The sequence below is a fragment of the Psammomys obesus genome, unplaced genomic scaffold (genome assembly GCF_907164565.1).
Source record: "Psammomys obesus unplaced genomic scaffold, mPsaObe1.curated_primary_1811, whole genome shotgun sequence".
NCBI classification, from domain to species: domain Eukaryota; kingdom Metazoa; phylum Chordata; class Mammalia; order Rodentia; family Muridae; genus Psammomys; species Psammomys obesus.
In genome coordinates, this window is record NW_026596109.1 from 12337519 (window position 1) to 12359547 (window position 22029).

Here is a 22029-nt window from a genome sequence, read left to right on the forward strand (position 1 = left end):
GACGCATGGATGGATGGATAGATAGATAGATAGACAGACAGACAGACAGACAGACAGACGGACGCATGGATGGATGGATAGATAGATAGATAGATAGATAGATAGATAGATAGATAGATAGATAGATAGATAGACAGACAGATGGACGCATGGATGGATAGATAGACAGACAGACAGACGGACGCATGGATAGATAGATAGATAGATAGATAGACAGACAGACAGACAGACGGACGCATGGATGGATAGATAGATAGACAGACAGACGGACACATGGATGGATAGATAGATAGATAGATAGATAGATAGATAGATAGATAGATAAGATTTTTTTTAAATGGGAAAAAGTTTTGAATTTTTAAAGTGTAGCATACATTAAACCAGGAGGAGATCTTGACTGTATAGAACAAAACTGTAAGGTTAGGATTATGATTATATGTAAAAGTTAGGCTTTTATAATAAAAGTAAAATCCTAAGATGTTTCAGCAGGACCCAGCTATCAAATGGCTACAAAGAAAAAAAAAAAAAGGCAGAATTATTCAGTGAATAAAGGTACTTGCTGCCACATGTAATGATCTGAGTTTGATGCCTGAAAACTATATAGTGGAAGGAGAACTGACTCATAAAAGTTGTCCTCTAACCTTTACACACATCCTGTGGCACATATACTTCCACACACACCTACATATAATATAATAGTCTATTTTCCTAGTACATATTTGCTTTTAAGTTAAAACTCATCAGTATAGACATATAGTTTCTGTTATTTTATAACTTAAGTACATAGTACCATATTTTAGAAGGAAAATTTTTTTAAATTTTTTAATTAATTAATTTGCTCTAATTGTGATTGCAGCTTCTCACTCCTTTCCTCCTAGTCCCTGCCTTTCACTCTCCATTAAACACCTCCATCTACCCCTTTTCCCTTCTTTCTCAGAAAGGGGGGGGGTTCTCCCATTGATATCAACCAGCTTTATCATATCACGTTGCAGTAAGATGAGGCACATCCATTGTGACTAGATAAGGTACCTAGATAGAGGAAAGAGATCCAGAGGGAGGCAGTGTAGTCAGAGACAGCTCTGCTCCCACTCTAGGAGGCCCACATGAATACCTAGCTGTACAACTGTTCCGTATGTGCCAAGGGCCTAGGTCTGTCCCATGCTGGCTTTCTGGTTGGCATTTCAGTCTCTGTGAACCCAGTTGGCCCAGGTTAATTGATTCTGTAGGTTTTCTTGTGGTGTTCTTGACCCTCCTTCCTGGCTCCTGCAATCCTCCCCACTCTTCCACAGGATTACCCAGGCTCCACTTACTGTTTGGCTGTGGGTCTGTACCATTTCCCATCAGTTGCTGAAGAAAGCCTTCTGATGACAGTTACTCTAACCTGCTAGCTCCTAGTATAGTGTCAGGGGTGGGCTTCCTTTTTTTCATGGGTCTGCCAGTCACTGGTTGGCCCTTTTTTTTTCAAATTTTGCTCCATTATTTACTCCTGCACATCCTGTAGGCAGGACACATTGTGGGTCTGGGGTTTTGTGCTTCAATTCTTTCATTGGAAGTCTTGCCCTGTTCCAGGAGATGGCGGGTTTCGGCTCCCTATACCCCATTTCTAGGGTCACCCTCATAGATTCCTGGGAGTTTCCTTTGTCCTGGGTTTCTTGCTCATCCCAGAGATGCCCTGCCATCTCTCCCTGTGTCCTCTCCCACCTCATTCCTCCTTTCCCATCCTTCCCACAATCCACACACCCCTCAATATTTAATCCATTTCCTCTTCTCGATTTGATTCAAACACCACCACCACCACCACCACCTCTTTGGGCTATCCTTGTTATTTAGCTTCTTTGGGTCTACAGTTTGTAACTGGCTATCCTGTATTTTATGCTGTGTTTGTCACTCAGGATGGTCTTTTCTAGTTCAGTCCATTTACCTGCAAATTTCATGATTGTTAAAAATCATGCGGCTGGTTAACCGATATTCTCTGCAAGAAGTTTATTAGGAGGGAGGGGGGAGCAGGACATGGAGAGAGAGAGAGAGAGAGAAGGAAGGGAAGGGGTGCCCCGAGAGAGAGAGAGAAAGTAAGAGAGGAGAGTAAGAGAAGAGAGTGTAAGAGAGAGACCACGTGTCGGGGTTAGCCCTTTAAGGGGCAAGGTAGCCACGCCTTACAGGTGTAGCCACCTGGCTGGTGACACATGATGACATCATAAGTTGCTGGGTAACCCAGGAGCAGGTTGTGTTCCAAAATACTAACATTGATGTCATTGTTTTGAATGGCTGAGTAATAATACTCCATTTTGTAAATAAATGTACCACATTTTCTTTATCCATTCTTTGGTTAAGGAACATCTAGGTTGTTTCCAGAATCTTGCTAGTATGAATAAAGCTTCTTTGAACATAGCTGAGCAAGTGTCCTTATGATATGGTGGAGCTTCTTTTGGGCATCTGCCCAGGAATGGTATAGCTAGGTCTTATGGTAAATCTAATTTCAGTTTGGTGAGGAAGTCCCAGATTGATTTCCAAAGTGGCTGTACAACTTTGCACTCCCACCAGCAGTGGAGGAAGATTTCCCTTTCTCCACATCCTCTCCAGCGTGTGTTGTCACTTGAGTTTTTGATCTTAGACATTCTGATGGGTATAAGATGGAATCTCAGAATAGTTTTGATGTGCATTTCCCTCAAGGATAAAGATGTTGAACATTAACTTTTAAGTGCTTCTCATCCATTAGAGATTCCTCTGTTGAGAGTTCTCTGTTCAGATCCATCCCCCATTTTTTAATTAGGTTATTTGGTTTGTTGATGTCTAGTCTCTTGAATTCTTGTATATTTTGGATATTAGCCATTTGTCAGATGTGGAGTTGATGAAAATCTTTTCCCATTCTGTAGGCTGCCATTTTGTTCTTCTGACAGTGTCCTTTGCATTACAGAAGCTTTTTAGTTTCGTGAGGCCCCTTTTATTGCTTCTCATAGTGCCTGAACTGTTGTTGTTCAGGAAGGCGTCTCCTGTGCCAATACATCCAGTGCTGTTCCCTACTTTCTCTTGTATCAGATGTAGTGTATCTGGTTTTATTTTGAGGTCTTAAATCCACGTGGACTTAGGGTTTGTGCAGGATGTTAGATACGGATCTATTTTTATTTTGCTACATGCAGACATTCTTTTTTTCCATTGTATAATTTTGGCTTTTTTTTTTTTTTTTTTTTTTTTTTCCAAAAACTAAATGTCCATAGGTGTGTGGATTTACTTCTGGTTCTTCTATTCGATTCTAACTGTCTGTTTCTATGCCAGTATCGTGTAGTTTTTCTTTCTATTGTTCTGTGGTACAGGCTTGAAGTCTGGGATGATGATACCTATAGTTCTTGTATTGTACCGGATTGCTTTAGATATCCTGAGGTTTTTCGTTTTGTTTTGTTTTGTTTTTCCAAAGGCAATATACAACAAGCAAATAGCTAATATCAAATTAAATGGAAAGGAACATAAAGCAGTTCCATTAAGATCAGGGATAAAATAAGGCCAACCACTCTCTTTGTATGTACTTGAAGTTTTAGCAAGAGCAGTAGGACAATTAAAGGAGGTTAAGGGGATACAAATTTGAAAGGAAGAAGTTAAAGTGTCACTGTTTGCAAATGATATGATAATATACCTATGTGAACTCAAACATTTTACAAAAGAACTTCTATAGCTGATAAACACCTTTAGCAAAGTGGCTGCATTCAAAATTAACTCAAAAACAAAAATCAGTAGCCCTCCCATACATAAATGATAAATGGGCTGAAAAAGAAATTAAGGAAACGACACCCTACACAGTAGCCACAAATAATGTAAAATATTTTGGTGTAACTACGCAAGTGAAAGAGCTGTATGACAAGAACTTCAAATCTTAGAAGAAGGAAATTGAAGAAGGTAGCAGAAGATCCAAAGATCTCCCATGCTTCTGGATCTGTAGGATTAAAATAGTAAGAATGGTTGTCCTAACCAAAGCAATCTACAGATTCAGTGCAATCTCCATCAAAATTCTAGCACAATTCTTTACAGAGCTTGAAAGAATAATACTCAGCTTCATATAAAAAATTTATTTACTAAATAGTTTTTGTGGACCATTTGTTGAACATAAGATTGCCATTTAGCTAGTTGCTTTGCTTGTACCCTCATCTCAGTTGGTTTGAACATTTATTGGTACTCATAACCCAATTCAAATGTTTTCAATCTTAACATCTTAGAATACTCTCTTATCTAGAGAATAACAGGTTTTTATTTCAAAGTTGATATTTTCAATACCTTAAATTTCAACATATTGCTGATAACTAGTGTACATTTATCAGTACCTATCCCCTAGTAAATCCTCAGTAACAACTTACTGAATTAAAACATGCTACTAAATTTCATGTTTTGTAGCCTTCAGTTTACATTGAAATTTCATAGGTGTGTACTTTATATAGTTCTTAAGGACAGTGTAAGGATAGCATACTGATGTCTGTCTTACTGAGATTTACTGCAGTAAGGAAATGGAATGTGAATGCTGCCTTGTCCCTGCTTGCCAGATACAGGTAGTAGTGTGAGCTTTTTGGGAGACTCGCAGCTTAAGTTTGTCTCTGAGCTTCTAGCTGAGCCCATTTCCTCATTATTGGACACTTATTTATGTCCTATACACTAGGGTATCACAGAAATCTCTTTCTTTGTTGAGCTTTTTACTGTCTTTTTCATTTTTGCTAGACTCTTGTTTAGACTACAAGTTTCACAACTAGCTTAGAAATGTGTGTGATCTTTAAACTGAAAAAATATTAAGCTTTACTTTGCTAGATGGTTTTATATTTGATGAAGTTTTTACTGCAATTACATAATTTTAGAATTTGATATGTTAAAGTCAGTCTGAATCTAATCGAGACTTTCCTTAAATAGCAAAGCACGGATGTTCATATGGTTAGTGATAGTGATGGAGATGACTTTGAAGATGCTTCCGAATTCGGAGTTGATGATGGAGAAGTATTTGGCACAGCACCATCTGCCCTGAGAAAATCTCCAATGAGTGAGTATTCGTAGCTCTGTGGGATAAGCATTATAATTCTGCCTTCTAGTATTAAACTTAGAAGAACGGTAGAAGTAAAACCCCCTTCCTGTCCTTTAAGTGTAGAAAGGTGAAGCATAAGAAGTGAACATGTTTTTTTTACAGCCAGTCTGTTGAGGTATGATTTTACTAAACCTTCAGATTTCCACAGCACTAGTGAAAATGACAGAAGTGTGTAGTAAACATTTCAATGTATCATTAGTTCCAGTTCTACTTACTCTTATCTTAGAACTTGATTGACAAACAGCTGTACTTCTGTTGCGAGTATTTGTTCCCCATGTGTCAGAAATGTCACTGTGAAGATGAATAGTCATATTACCCTTTTATTCATTGCTGGTGTCCATTTAGAAGGGAAAGTGTAATATTTGTGCTGTCTTTCTCATTTTCACCTATGAGATGCGCAGTGGAGAATAATCAAGGGTGCTACATACAAAATGGTTTCTAAAGTAAATCCTTATGTAAAGTTAGGGGCTCCTTTTGACAGAAATTGATAAAATATTTAGGTAAAGACAACAGTTGTCCAATTAGTGAATTCTTTAAAATACTTTCAAATATTTGTAATTTGATCACAAGATACTATTTTAAGAAAACATCAAAATCTTAGTTGAAACTGACACATACTTTAGATGTTTTATAGGATTGTATCTATTCATTGGATGTTTCTTAAAGATTCCTTTTCTAGTCTGCTTGATAAAGTCTTCTAATGTATGTTAAAAGTGTCCCGTCAGATATATCACAGACGCTAAACTTAATTTTATTTCCTCTTTATTGATTAAATATATTTCTTATATGTGGGATTAGATGTTATGTGGTTTGTTTTTTGTGTCTATTTGTTTTGTTTTTTTTGTTTTTGTTTTTTCTTTTGTTTGTTTTTTAGTGCCAGAAAACGCAGAAAATGAAGGAGATGCCTTATTACAATTTACAGCAGAGTTTTCTTCAAGGTAGGGTTAGGATATTAACTATAAAATTGATGTTCTCTTATATACTACTGTGATTTTTTTTTTTGTTTTGTTTTGTTTTGGTGCAAAATCAATTTAAATTGTTTAAAATTTTTCCTAAGAGCATTCAAAGGATTTACTTATCATTTCATGTAGTACTAATAGAGAAATACATTCTGTTCAGTGTGATGCAACCAATGAACCATTTGTGGCAATGCAGAAATGTGTTCAGTTTATTCCTGTATCTTCATAGAAGTTAAAGAGCTGGATCACTCCTGCAGTGTCTTACTTTCCTCAAAGGACCAGTACATATCATACAAATGTTTAGCAAATCCTAGGACAAATAAAAATCATTCACACAATAGTAAATTAAAAGATAATTAACATTTAAATGTAAGTGAATTTTTCTTTTTACTTTTGTTTTTGTATTCTTTAGTAATTTTAAAAGACTTTTAGTGAGTTTTTTTTATATAGTTTGGAGTCTACTGAAGTGTTTAAATAGACTATTCAATTTTCACTATGATGTCAGTGATACTCTTCTTTTAGTGTTATTTTTCTGGTAATACTATAATAATGGAAACTTTATAAGAGTCAGTTTTTCTCTTCTGTGATTGAATTCTCAAATAAATGAACTAAAATGAGAAAAAGTTAATATAACTCCAAAATCTGTTGAAATTAGTTAACCAAGAAATGCTTCTTATAGCATAGTTTCATAGTACTTATTATATATGTATATGTTTGCTTATTTGTAAGATTTTCAGTGTTCTAATATATTAGTACAGACCAAGAAGAATTCTTAAAATTTACAGATCTCATTCAGGCATTAAAAGAAGCCATTTGGTGTTTGTATGTATTAGATATTAGCCACAACATATACATACTAGTCATTGATTTAACTTGTGGGACTTTTGTGTGAATTTCAAACATTTCTTTATTAATATACACAATTTTTCCTATAGATACGGTGACTGCCATCCTGTATTTTTTATTGGCTCATTAGAAGCTGCTTTTCAAGAGGCCTTCTATGGGAAAGCCCGAGACGTAAGTCATGCCTCAGCATTTTGATTAGAATGGTACTGTACTGATTCACTGTTGTACTGAGACAGTATATGGTATTTCTCACTGTTTGAAGATTGAAGTCTTCGTTTTGTTTTTATTCTTCCAAGAGGCACAGTTCTACTGGGGCACTATATGATGTTGCCTATTGCCCTTGCGGAAGGCCTTACAACCTGGGCATAGGGGGTTGGTAGGCATGCGTACAAGTACCCAAGCTGTGTGTTTATACCGTTTATATCAGTTTATATGTGTTTATATCAGTTATATGAATGAAAACATCCTGATGGAAATAGCTCCTCAGTCCTCCCCCAGAGTGCTTTTTCTTCTTAAGTAGCTTACATTTCTTTGTGAACACTACATGCTGATGCTCAGTGCAAGTGTAAAATCTTGTAGAGATAAGAGTTCAGGATCAGCATCCCTAACCCAGACTGCTCCAGAACACAGATTTATTTCTGCCTCACGAGTCTCAAAACCTTTGAGTTTCCGTTATTTGAATTAGGGGCAAACAAACAATGAAGACTGCAAATTACTCAAATCTAAAAAGAAATGAATATATTCCACCATACTCCTGTCCTGAGTACTTTATGTAATGGCTGCCTATTCCCACAGTTCTATGATAAGGTGCAGATTGCTGTGTCATTTTGTTTTTTGGGAGCGGGTGCTGTTCTTGTTTATGGGTTTTATCTTTGTGATTTGGTGGTTGGAGTTGTTGGTTCTTGCTATGCTGTGAATTGTGCCTACTTCTTGCTGGGCAAGAGTTTTACTAGTGGACTAGAGCCCTAGGAGCCCCACCTACCCCTTAACCTGTAACTTGAAGAAGGGACCACTGCCCTCATCTCACTCTTGTACTAGTCTTGCTGCTTAGGCTAAACTAAGGGTTACTTGAAGACAGGCACTGAAGTGCAGTGACAGTCTAGCTTCTAACCAAATTGCCAGAGGCCAGGTACTACATACAGCATGGATACTCTTGCCAAAGAGATCCTTCTCTCTCTGTCTTCCCATCACAGGGATTATGGGTTGTTCACTTGCAAACATGGGTGCCACAGACCAAGCTTGCATGTTTCTACTGCCTCGATCAGTACATTTTTGTGAAGACTTTTTATTGTAATTACTCTCAGATTGAAAATGAAAAATATTAACTGAAGCAGAAAATAATTAAAACTGTATTATTTAGAACTAAGTATATAACTTACTGGTAGAGTGTAAATTTAGCATATGTGAGGTTCTGATTTTGATTCCCAGCCCACATATACAAACCATTATTTTAAATCAACAAATAGTTAAAATTTCATATCGACTTTTAATGTTTATAACAACTAATCTTTTGGAATTTAAAACTTTAAACTTCACAGAAAGGTTTAGGATATCTTACATATTGCTAGGTTTTGATGAAACCATTTCAAAGCAAATTATTGCTTCTCAAAACTTAAGCATGCATTTTGCAATGAAATCCACCTATTTAACCACAATACAGTTATCACTTAATATAAGATGAATAATAATTTCAAAATTTTATTTCTCCAGTAAGTAGAGATACTTTTTCAATTTCAAGAGTTTCTATGTATACCTCACATATTATGGCTTTAAATGCAGATGCTTAAATATGGAGTTTATTGCCAACAAAAGAACTCTTATTAAATTGTCATGTAGATTTATTCAGACTGATAATCTCCAGAGGAATATAAGCTCCTGTTTATTAACTCCTGGATATTTATAACGAAACAATTGGTCGTTTGCTTTTATTAGTGTCTAGGTGTTTTAGCAGAGCCAAATCACTGACACGTACAATTAAATGTTTTGCTTATTGGAGCCACATCAGAACTTACTAATCTCTCAGGACTGCTAAATTGTCTTTATCCTTCCCTTTTTATTCAGTCAGGTCTTTTTTCTTTGTTTACTTCTTGTTTCCAATTTGTAGTTACTGGATAGTTTATTACAGTTCTCTGAGCACAAGAAAACCGCATGGTGGATAAAGTGTTTAAAATTAATCTAAATCAGTACACTTTTTACAGTCATCAAATATTTGTATTTCACCCTCTTTTGGTAGTGGCAGGAAGCCCAATCCTTGAGCTTTGAACTCCCAGTCCTTGTTTTTCTACCGCCAAAGTCCTAGGAATTCAGGCATATGCCACCATTCCCAACTTCCTTCCTTCCACATTATTGTTGAGTACAACATAGGAAAAGCAATACTGCTTTATCTTTCTATGATATTGTGGGGTTTATAAATCATTTTTCTGAACACTGTCATAAACTAATGAGATGGGGACACTTAGTATTTGATATTCCCATTTAAAAGATGAGAATTTAGAAAAATGGTATCAATTTTCTACAGACATATCAACAATAAATAATAGAAGCCATTTAAGAGTTCATGCCTTCCCACCCAGGCCAGCAGGGTTTGTGCTAGACCAGCACATGCAGCCCTCTCTGTATATACTGCGCTGTGGTATGAAAGTATGAAAGTCCAGCTATGTTTTTCAGATTGCACGTCTCCAAGTTAGGAAAAATCACTTTTTAATTTTTCACTCTTAAGGAAACAATTTGCTGATGTTCAGAAATTTTAAGGCAAGTGTGACTGTTACTGTGGCACTTTACCTAAATTTCTTTCATCATAAATATCATGTTTAATTTAAACTTTAGAAGGCATGTTAATTTTACCAGGGCAACAGATGAGCCCCAAGCACCAGCTTTCTTCACTTGAATTGAGAAATTGAGTTCCTAGAGTAAATAAAAACAAGATTGAAGGTTTAAATCCTCTACTAGGCTTTTTGAACTTATATACTCATTAAATGTTTATTGGAGTGGTGGGATTACAAAGGATTTAGGGAGCTTCATCAGCTGGTATATAGTTAATCACTAAGTAAAACACTACATTTGATAAAGTGTTTCTCACGATGCCACATTCAATCCATCTTAATGAAAACTGCTTCCAGCTGATTTTATTTGAGAGCACTTGTTGGTGAGAGTGTTCACAGTTCTTTCTGACTGTTCTTCAGGACTTTACAGTCCTGGCTAAAGGAGATCCAATTTATTATGGATTCTTTCATTTCTTCTGGTTTCTCATAACACCTTCATTAGTTTTACTACCATTCTGGCTTTTAACTATGAAGTATGGGCATTCAGTAATGAGTTCTAAATAGTTATCACATCTCTACGTAGTGTCTTCAATACAGAGATTTTTTTACTCTGATAAATTCAGAATTTAGCCAGTAACACAAGACAGTATAAACATATCCATCCATATTGTATAATCATGTCATAGACGCAATATAGATAGGTTCCAGGGAAGATATTAAAGGAGATAGCTCTAATTGGAATCTTAGTGAGATGACATCTCACAGTATGACCCAGGTGGGTGTCAAACTTGAGATCCTCCTACTTCAGCTGAGATTGCAGGCATGTGGCACTATGCTCAGCTCTGTCCAGAATCTTAGATAAAAACGTACTTGAGCAAAGAACAGAATTCTGGAAAGATTAGAAATTTAAAAAGCTATGCCAATACAAGATTAAGATGAGAAACCTATAAAAAGATGATGTTACTGGGACAAAAACCAAAGTGCTGGTGAGAGTTACAGCGCAGATAAAAAGCTGGGAAGATCAGTGGACCCAGTCCCTAATGAAGTTTTCCAAAGAGTTACCACTGACTTTTCCGTAATTATTTTGGGAGTTTTTAAAAATAATTCTGGTAACTCCCTATCTTTCCTGATGCTGCCTCTGATGAGTTTTCTTATGCTATAATTGCAAAATGTACTCTGAAGAATGATTGGATATCATAGTTGATTTAGAAGATCATCATCAGGAAACCCCCAGCAGACCTTTCCTCCTGTGTGAAGGATTGTTTCTTCTCCAGGCCTCCCCTTGGTATCAGTAATCTTGTTTTAGACCCTAAATCTGACTTCACACTCAGGACTTTTTTTTCCTAAATGTTATGCATTGTTTGAGGAAACCAGTGCCTAGGGCCCTTTTTTCACTTGGTAGCCCTGTTGTCCCAAAAAACAGCTTACAGCCTGTATCTAAACTTTATGAAGGGCAGCAGAATGAACATGATGGTGATGTCTGCTTTATATGATGGCTTGAGAATTAATTAGAATGTTCTCTATAAGTACCCAAGACCATGATTAAACAGTTCGTGATAAATTTGAGAAAAGTGTGTAAAATAACAGAACCAACTTTCTTATAGGCTTTATGGGATAGCTCTGAAAGTAAGTTCAGGGGTTCGAGAACCCCTATGACCACTCCAACCTCAAGTTGACTATTCCTAATTAACATTGTTTATTTATCTTATTTTTATTATATTTATTTTTAATTGGCTAAATTTTAGGTGCTTCCATTTCCACTGCTTCAGTCTAAAAGAAATCTAAATGACATCTTTGATTAGTGCCTTTTAAGAAAAATTAGTTTTATCCAATTCTGAGGTTACAACTTTAGTTAATGATTCTTCCACATCCCACCATTGAGAAAACGAAGGAAACTGACTTTTTACTGCTTCACCCCCTACAGAATTTTGGAATTTTTATTGAGTCCTTTAAGACAGGGGCAGTGTCTTATGATATTAAATGACAGAAGATAGCATCCTTCAGGCTTATAATTCTCATATAATTATTTTAGAAAAATGTGTTTTCAATATATAAATATTATTTGGTATATACAATAATAATATAGATGCATTTTAATTAAAAATAAAAGTTAACATGTAATTGTGAATCTGGGAATAACTATTAAATCTGTTTACTTTTTAAAAGAGATGGTTAAAAATCTATAACCCTGTATCAGCACTGAAAAGATGGTTCAGTTGATAAAGTTCTTGTTGCTAAAGCATAAGGACCTGAGCTCATGTCTCAAGCACCCACATAAAAATCAAGCATCGCCCAGATTTTTCAGTTCTGTTGCTATCCTTGTGGAGCTCCTGTCTCCTCCAGGTCTTTCTATCTCCCCCTTCTTTCATAAGATCCCCTGCACTCTGCCTAAAGTTTGGCTATGAGTTTCAGCATTTGCTTTGATACACTGCTGGGTAGAGTCTTTCAGAGGCCCTCTGTGGTAGGAGCCTGTCCTGTTCTCTGTTTTCTCCTTCTTCCGACGTCCATCTCGTTTGCCTTTCTAAGTGAAGATTGATCATCTTACACTGGGTCCTCCTTCTTGCTTAGCTTCTTAAGGTGTACAGATTCTAGTATGTTTATCCTATATTATATGTCTAATATCCACTTATAAGTGAGTGTATACCATGTGTGTCTTTCTGCTTCTGGGGTACCTCACTCAGGAGGTAGATCTAGATCTTTTCTAGATCCTACCATTTGCCTGCAAATTTCATGCTTTCCTTGTTTTTAATTGCTGAGTAGTATTCCATTGTCTAAATGTACCACAATTTCTGTATCCATTCCTCAGTTGAGGGACATCTGGGTTGTTTCCAGATTCTGGCTATTGCGGATAAAGTTGCTATGAACATGGTTGAGCATCCTTGTTGTGTACTTGAGCATGTTTTGGCTATATGCCTAGCAGTGGTATAGCTGGATCTTGAGGTCGCACTATTCCTAATTTTCTGAGGAAGTGCCAGAACCCAACCTCCTCCCCAAAATATATACATACATACATACATACATACATACATATATATATATATAATCACAGGGCCAGATGGTTCTTAGTGTGCAACTGTCTTTCAAAGAAGAATTAATGCCAATACTCCTCAAATTATTCCACAAAACAAAAGAAACACTGCCCAGTTTATTGTATGAGGCCACAGTCATTTTGATACCCAAACCCTATAAAGAGTAACAGACCAGTTTCCCTTATGAACATAGATGAAAAAATACTCAATAAAATGCTTGCAACACATCATGAGCACATCAAAAAGATCATCCACAAGGACCAGTAGGCTTCATCCCAGAGATGCAGGGATGGTTCAACACATATAAATCACATATAATTGTACTCTGCCATATAAATATGCGGAAAGACAGAAGAAATACATGATCATCTCATTAGATGCAGAAAAGTCCCGTGACGAAGTCCAGTACTCTCTCCTGGCTTAAAAAAGGGAGAAGGGGCATGTTTAATTAAGGCCTTGCATTGTAGTTCATGTCTGCAATGCCAGTTCTTAGGAGGTGGAGATAAGATATGGAGTTCAGGGTTTTACTAAACTGTGAAGTGAGTTTGGAAATAGCCTTGCATACATGAGATTTAATCTAAAAACAAAGAACCCAAAATATAAAAAAAATAGAAAAGCTAATGTGAGTTATATAAGCACAGCTATACCAACAAAGTACGCTGTTCTATAATTAGATGTTTTTACTAAATAGCGTATCAGCACCACTCAGAAGATTTTATTCTTGTACTTGGCTATCAATTCTTATTAAAACTTTAATCATTATGGCACTCATTGCAGTTAGTTAGTCAAAAATATATTAGCTTTGTGATATGCTTTTTTAATGTTTTCTTCCTAGTTGATTGTGATTTCAGCATCTTTGAAATAGTTTGCTTTCAGCTGGTCGTGGTGTTGCTCGCTTTTAATCCCAGCACTGGGGAGGCAGAGGCAGTCAGACCTCTGTGAGTTTGAGGCTGGCCTGATCCAGGACAGCCAAGGCTACACAGAGAAACCCTATCTTAAAACAAAATAAACAAAAGTTTGCTTTCAGTAAGTGAACATAAAAAATATCAGAAAATTTTATATTTGAAACTAATGTTTATCCTCTCCTTTTATTTTCTTAGATTTGCTGCTGGGAATACCTTTGTGAGGAACCTATGTTTGTATTATGAATCCATTTCTTTAGTAATGGACAGTTATCTGAATACAATGTTGACTTGTTTAATTAGTACATAGGCACAAGTAAGAGACCAGTAGGCTAAAACAGATGTTGAGGGAGACAGTTCATAGAAATTTTGAAGACAGCAAAAGATTTTTGTTGCTGTTACTGTTGCTAAGCAGTGAAAGATTTTGACAAGGAAGGCACTATTGTCAGAACTGTAATTCAGGGATGAGTGATATAGTAGCCGTTTGTAGAAGACACTAGAAAGCTGTGTCAATAGTTATTTAATAGCTTGGTACAGTAGTGGTGTCCTGTAGTTCACAAACACTCTGGCTATGACTATCAGAGCCTGTTCTCTTCTGTGTCTTTCTATATACACCTGTCTTATAGTATCCACAAGTTGCTGATTTCTGTGAAATATACACTTAGAAGAAATAAAAAAATTAAGGAAGAAAACAATAACTGTAGCATAGGCAATATAAATAAAAGGCATTTCACAGAAAATGAAATAAAAATAACTATAAAACATGAACAGATACTTTTATTTTTGAATAATATAAGAAATAGAGATTAAAATCATTCTAGTATATAATTTCCTCTTATGGCAAAAATATTTTAATGTATAAACTTACAAAAAAGTAAACAAAATGTTAATTATAGCATTGTCTGAATATCAAAAAATAGAAATGTCTTAATTACCCATCAATAAAAATGAAATAATGTTACATTCCTATAGTGAAATGCTGAATAAAGCTAGTTTGTCGACATTGATGTAGAAGAATAATCAAGATATATTAAGTGAATTAAGCAAGGTATATAGTAAATGTATACTGTGGCTATTTTATGTTATAAAAGTTACAATTGTGCATTATTCTTAAATAGATGAAAATGTTGAAGGAGAGAAAAATAGTAAAGGAAAGCCATTTACTATGATTTTGGCTCTCAAGTAAAAGTCCATTTCTGTAGACACACACTTCATTGTTATATTATTTTATACCCAAGTGGGCCATCTTCTCTGGGTAAAATGCTTACTACACATGCTAGTAAGAATAAATTCTTCCTACCTTATTGCATAAAAAAAATAAATGGTGAAGTCACCCCAAGCAACAACTTCCATGCCTTCCTTTGTGTTCCTACTTGGCCTCTGGGAATAGACTCCTTCCTACTTATTAGCTATACAATGGAGCTTCCTAAATGAACAGTCAGCCTGTCCCCTGAGTGTAAACCATACACCATCTGGGTTGAGATGCTTTCTGCTAGACAAGGAATTAACCCCAAATGTGTAACTTCATAGTTCATGGCTTTATTAATAGCATTTCAAAGACTTGTCATTTTCTTCAATGAATAAAGCTTTTTCTTGGGTAAAAATTAGGATACGTCTTTGTTGTTTGCAACTGAAAGATAAACATTAATAACAAAATAGGCTCCAGATTTCTCTGTCCTTCTCCAAGTTCACAGGTGGACTTGCTGTTCCTGGTATGGTGCATCACATACACATTCTCTTTTCTCCTTTCTTTCCTTTTTTTCTTTTCTTTTCTTTTCTTTTCTTTTCTTTTCTTTTCTCTCCTCCTCCCCTCCCCTTCTCTCCTCTCCTCCCCTCCTCTCCTCACCTCTCTTCTCCACTCTCCTCTTCTCCTCTCCTCTCCTCTCCTTTCTTCCTCTTCGCCCCTTCCCTCCCCTCCCTCCCCCTCTGTTCCCCTTCTCTTTTCTTTTTCTGCCAAGAATCAGGTTCTGTCATCATTCAAGATGACTGCTGGAACTCCAGCTAGCACATCTTACCTAAAGTGTCCAGAAGTTAGAGAGCCACATGTGCTTAACAGGGAAACTTAGTTTTCAGTTAGCAGACATTGATTTAACTTAAACAATACAAAGAAAAAGAGAGAGATTCTTCACTAAGGAAAAGATGGAGACATTTAGGACCTACTAACAGTGTGTGAGTAACAGTTAGAATGAGCCAGGTACTTCAGTGTATGCCTGAAATCCTAATATTCAGAGGCAGGAAATTCATGAGTTCAAGGCCATCCTGAGCTATGTAGTTAGACCCACCCTGTCTTGAAAAGCAAAATCAAAGAAGGAGCAGGAGAGGGAGGCCTGGGGATACAACTCAGTGGTAGCATATATGAGGGCTCAGCCTTAACCCCTTCAGTGCTGAAAAAGGTTATTACGGTTCAGTGTACTTAAATTCAGATTGTCATTATAATTCACAATATTACCCTTTGAACTCTCTGCCAAACAATGCTTGATGGTGTTGTAGTTTAAAATCTATTGAACATATTTGTACACAAACAATTGTAATTTCTTTGAGTTTTCAGCAAGAATGCGTTATTAGTGTATTTTAATGAGAAATTAATTGTTAGTTTATCTTCAGTTCTTCACTGCTGTAGTTTGCCAATGCCTTTGAATGTGGAAATAAGTGAAATAGTTGAACTACAGACTGCAGGTTCTTCACACTGGTCCCTACCTCTGTGAAAGAGGCGGGGGACGTTTGCTACCACCTTTCAAAATATATAAGTCATACTCATTATTCTGCCTACCTAGCAGACCATTGTTTATTCATTAACCCACTCAAAAGATACTATCAGAATCAGAACAATTCTGCTTGGCCTTGTGAGTGGTATAGGATCAAGCACAGCCTCAGTCGTGCTGTAAAGGTAATCTACCATGGAGCTGTAGCTCCAGGACTTCTGTGAGCGGCTCTTTCCTCAGGTCTTGTACTGCTTCCAGGTGTTCACCTCTAGTACTGATGGGGTCAGTTCTTTGGTGTGGCCTGAAGTGCCTGCTTTCTTCCCTCTCTGCTTCTTTTCCTAACCTGGCTTGCCCCCTGCAGCATACCTACAACTCTGTAGTTGGCTATTAAGAGCTAGACATTTGAGCCTCTAATTTCCTTATTGTAAACACTTTAGTCACATGTTGGCCTTAAGCCAAAGTAATTCAGGGCCTGAGTATTAAGTGTGAGCAATGGAAACTGATGAAAATCTACACCTAATGAACATTTGTCAGCTTATTTTATAAAGAAAATTTGGCCTTACTTTATCCCCACCTACTTGTCACCTCCTCCCCTGCTTTCTGTCTTCCATATGACAGTTTTCCCTGTGTGAAATTCAAAAATATTTGTCTTTAGCATTTCAGAATGCTATTCTAACCTCTGCTTCAGGGGCTGAGGAGAAAAAAAGTTGGTGTTTCTTTGTCTTGGTAGCTTTTTTTTTTTTTTTTTTAAACTTCTCCAGTTTGGTTCCTGCCTATTCGTCTCTGAAATCATCTTGGAGAATTAGACAAAGAAATATGCTTCACAATACAACCTGCACATGGCTCTTGGATCTTTATGTGTTTGCTTGCTTATTTGTTGGCTTTTTGTGACAGGGTGTCAGGGAACTCAGACTGACCTTAACTTGTTGCATAATTGTGGTTAGCCTTGAACTCTGATCCTCTTCCCTTCCACTCCCAGGTGTTGGGTTTAAAGTTCTTCACCACCATGCCTAGCTGAAGGTCAGGGTTATAGGGAAGAAATTTGGGAGAGGCTCGAGGAAAGGGAAGGAGAAAGTGATATAATTATTCTTTATTTTAAAATATGTAAATAATAATAAAGTAAGTTCTATACGTGCTTAAATTGTTGTCACTAGTGCCCAGATGAAGACAGAACATACAATAAATATTTGATGAATAAATGATTGACTATGACTTAAAGAAAAAAACCAACAAACCTAACTAAGACTTCTTGCAAACTGGGATTTGCCACTGAAGACATTTGCCAAACTTCTTTCTTTGATTTTTTTTTTTTCAGTTGTACTAATAGCCATTGGTTTGCCAGATTATTTTCTGTGATGATTAATGTTATGAACTTGGCCTACTCTAGAATTATTTAAGATGCAGGCCTCTGGGAATAGCTGTGAGGGATTGTCTTGTTTACTGAGGGAGTAAGACCTTCTTCCTGTATGGTGGCACATTCCTGGGCTGAAGAAAATGCTGAAAGAGCTGAGCATGAGCACTTATCAGCAGGGGTGGATGAGTGGGCCCTGCTGCTGTGTCTTCTATTACGGTGGGCTGTCTGTGTCTTCTAGCACTGGAAGCTGGAATAACTCCCACCTCTCTTGTAGTGCTGCTTCTCAGGTTTTTTGGTCAGAGCAACAGCACAGATGCCTAATTAAACCTCCTCACTATTCCCAGCTGGGGAAAGTAGTGGATTTCAATCTCTAGAGATACATGACACCCAAGAGATAATAGTAATTTTTCTAAGATCCACATAGTTGGGAAGTAGTAAAACAGGACTTTGAATTCTATTTAACTCCTTGCTGCCTTTCCTCTGTTTTACCATATCCTTAACACTAGAATAAGTTGGATAATGGGTGAGGCCTGTGAACTTCCGCATACAAGAACACCAGTGTGGCGTGGGAAAGTGGCACACGCTCTTTTTTTTAAATTAATTTATTTTTTATTAATTACAATTTATTCACTTTGTATCCCAATTGTAGCCCCCTCCCTTTTGCCCTCCCAATCCCGTCCTCCTGCCCCTCTCCCAGTCCACTGACCTTTCATCTGACCCTAGCCTGTCAGGTCTCATCAGGCGTGGCTGCATTGGCTTCCTCTGTGGCCTGGTAAGGTTGCCCCCCCCCCCCCAGGGGGAGGTGATCAAAGAGCCAGTCACTGAGTTCATGTCAGAGACAGTCCTGTTCCTCTTACTAAAGAGCCCATTTGGACACTGAGCTGCCATGGGCTACATCTGTGCAGGGATTCTAGATTATCTCCATGCATGGTCCTTGTTTGGAGTATCAGTCTCAGAAAAGACCCCTGTGCCCAGATTTCTTAGTTCTGTTGGCTCTCCTTGTGGAGCTCCTGTCCTCTCCAAGTCTTACTAACTCCCCCTTCTTTCATAAGATCCCCCGTGCTCTGCCTAAAGTTTGGCTATGAGTCTCAGTGTCTGCTTTGATACCCTGCAGGGTAGAGTCTTTCAGAGGCCCTCTGTGGAAGACTCCTATCCTGTTCCCTGTTTTCTCAAGATGTCCATCTCATTTGCCTTTCTGAATATAGATTGATCATCTTACCCTGGGTCCTCCTCCTTGCCCAGCCTATTTAGGTGTATAGATTCTAGTATGTTTATCCTATATTATATGTTTAATATCCACTTATAAGTGAGTATATACCATATGTGTCTTTCTGCTTCTGGGGTACTTCACTCAGGATGATATTTTCTAGATCCCACCATTTGCCTGCAAATTTCATGCTTTCCTTGTTTTTAGTTGCTGAGTAGTATTTCGTTGTTAAATATACCAAAATTTCCTCAGTTGAGGGACATCTGGATTGTTTCCAGATTCTGGCTATCACAAATAAAGCTGCTACGAACATGGTTGAGCAAATGTCCTTGTTGTACACTTGAGCGTATTTTGGATATATGCCTAGCAGTGGTATAGCTGGATCTTGAGGTAACACTATTCCTAATTTTCTAAGAAAGGGTGGCACACACTCTTAATCCAAGTTCTCTTATCAAGCGAATCAGGACTTCAAGATCATCCTCTACTATGTAGCAAATTCAGGGTCAACTTGGGCTACATGAAACCCTCCCAAACTATTAGAAAATGGGGCTGAAAGGGCTCAGGGGTTACAGCAGGCACTTGCAGACAACCTTCATTCACAACCTGAATTGAATCTTTGAACCCAATAAGGTGGAAGAGAAGAACTCACTTCTGAGACTTGTCCTCTGTCCTCTACTTAGGGAATGTTGAGCATAGGTTAACCACACACAGAAAGCAGTGAAAGAAATAAATAAAAGCCAAGGACTAAAATGAGACAGCTATGAAAAAACATTTTGGAGATAACTGAGAAAATTTGAATATCTATTCTATTTTAGATATTAATGTAGCAATACTAAATTACTGGTATAATAAAATAAGTATATGTTTTATCCTGTCAGTTGTTTTTATCAGTAAATTACCCATCAATTTAAAATAGGTCACAAGAGTAGTAATAGTAATTCAATAGTGGCATGAAGACAATGTCAGGCACCACGTTCCACAGAGGAAATTATTTTACACTTTAATTTCTTACACTGGAAAAATAGGTCAGCCAATATTTCTCCACATTATTTGTCGTATCAACATTAAAATCAGTGAGAGGATGCAGATTGTGTTATGATACTTGAAAGCAAGCACTCAAGTAGTCCATTAGCATATTCCTTGTCTTTCTGGATGTCTGCTCTGGTCTTACTTTCTAGATAAATTTTCCTACTTATTCATTTTTTTTCCTTCTTCTCTAAGACAGGGTTCATACAAGAGGCTGCGTTTTCTCTTGGTATGTAGTTAAGGGTCATCTTGACTTCTGAGTCCTAATCCTGTTGTTTCTGCTTCTGAAGTGTTTGGATTACGACACACACTACCGACTTGCTTTATGCAGTGCTCGGCATTGAGCTCAGGGCATCAGGCATGGGAAACAACCAGTCTACAGTCGAGCCACACCCCCTACTTCTACTTTCCATTCTATGCTCTGTAGCTCTGTACTCTGTGCTAAGATGTGGTAGTCACTGTTGCCCAAGGTCACGTCACTTTGGTTACTGTCGGCTGAGCCCTTTCTGAGCATCAGCCCAGGACCTTAACTTCTAGATTTGAAGGTGTTTGATACACTGAAGGCACGATTAGCATCCCAGATTCTCCTGACAGGAGGAAAAATCCAGAGAGCTGTTTAGTCTACAGATCATTTTCATGGCTATCATTTTCCTAGTAATTGCTTTCCAGTGTTGCATTGGTAGTTCTGGAATCCTCATCTTAACAGTATTTTTTAAAATCTGGTAGCCCCTACTGGCCCAGTACAGTAAATAGCGTTTAATGTGCTTTATCTGAAATCTTTACAATTTGTCTTGCTTCACGGTCAGAAGGCTAGTAGACGGAACTGGGATTAGACCAGGGTGTTCTGTTGCTTTAAGCCGGGGAGACTTCCTTACACTGTCACCAAAAATTAGACCACAGAGTGACAGTCAGAGTGTAGGTTTGCATGGCTTGTCATTGTGAGCTGCTGGACTCTGTCCTCTCTGCCAAGCTAAAAAGGACAAAACCACGTCTTTTCATTTATTGAATATTATCACTTGTTATATGGAATGACAGTTGCACGTTTTTCTCACCCATGTATCCTTTTTTCCCCCAATTCTGTAAGGCAAGGAAATTTTGTGTTATGCTTTTTATATTCCTCAATGCCTAACACATGGCACTCCATAAATGTTATTGAACCAAATTATGAATGGTCTAAAGGAAAAGCAGGTTATGTAAAGGAGGAACAAAACTTTTTCTTAGGCTTTTTCTGTGCACCTGATGCCCTTTCTTCATAACCATAGTTTACTGATTACTTTGCAGTTTCTTCTCTCCTAAATTGGTTGATTTGCTAAACCCAGTTCTCTCTGTTTGGGCCTGTGCTTAATGGAGCTCAGTAGGAGACTCAAAAGTATGAACCTGCAGTTTTTCTTTGCCTACAATTTAATCTGATTTTTCCACACTAAAAGTATGTTCTGCTTACTTACTGTCATGTAGCAGATGGAGGGGGGGACTACATTGAAAACTACCATGCGAAAAAAGCGAGACTAAGATGGTTCAGCTTCCTCTTTAAAAGCTGCTCTGGGAGTGCCCTGGCCTGGAGCTTCTCTTTGGACACTTATCATCTTTCTTACATTCCACTTAGGACTTAAAGCGGGAATTTTTAGTGTGCTTTCCTGGCATCTCATGTTTAACAGTGTCAGGGGTTTATGTCCCTGGAACGAAAACTGTTTCTCTAGGGCCTTTTTTCTCCCATCTTTCAGTGAAAAGAGGAGCACAGCGAGCCAGTCGCTTTCCACAAAGCAGTGCCACCACAAAGGAAAGATTAAGGGTTTAGAGAGAGGTCAATGTGGGTTTTTCTCTAACTAAACACTTTCCTAAAGTTTCCTTGTGGAAAAATAATGAAGTCATCTCAGAGTTTTTAAAGAATTTTTATTTCTTTTTTACCGTCTGCATTCGCTTGTCTTCTCAGCATGGATGTTTAATCTTCCTAGGCTTTGTGAATTGGCCCAAATGAATAAGTGGTGAGCTGTCTCTGTAGGAGCGAGAGGCTTATTCTAAGGGCCTAATCACTGAGTAAACACATCTTTGCCCTCCTGCTCACAACTGCGATATAATAGTGGAGATTCTAGCACAGTAACCTGGATATTGCAGGGACCCATGCTTTGAAATGCAGAACGCCTGATCCTCCAAACAGACAGTGCCTGCTCTCTGCCTGCCTCTTTCTTCTT

General features: G+C 37.5%; 1 protein-coding gene across 1 annotated transcript in view; it reads left to right on the forward strand.

Annotated features, from left to right (window-relative positions):
* Positions 1-22029, forward strand: part of Faf1 (Fas associated factor 1) — a 284522-nt gene that overhangs the window by 169234 nt on the left and 93259 nt on the right. The window contains exons 10-12 of the mRNA XM_055629006.1: positions 4885-5011; positions 5928-5991; positions 6948-7029. Of these exons, the coding sequence (XP_055484981.1) occupies positions 4885-5011; positions 5928-5991; positions 6948-7029 (273 nt within the window). The remainder of the gene's footprint in view (positions 1-4884; positions 5012-5927; positions 5992-6947; positions 7030-22029) is intronic.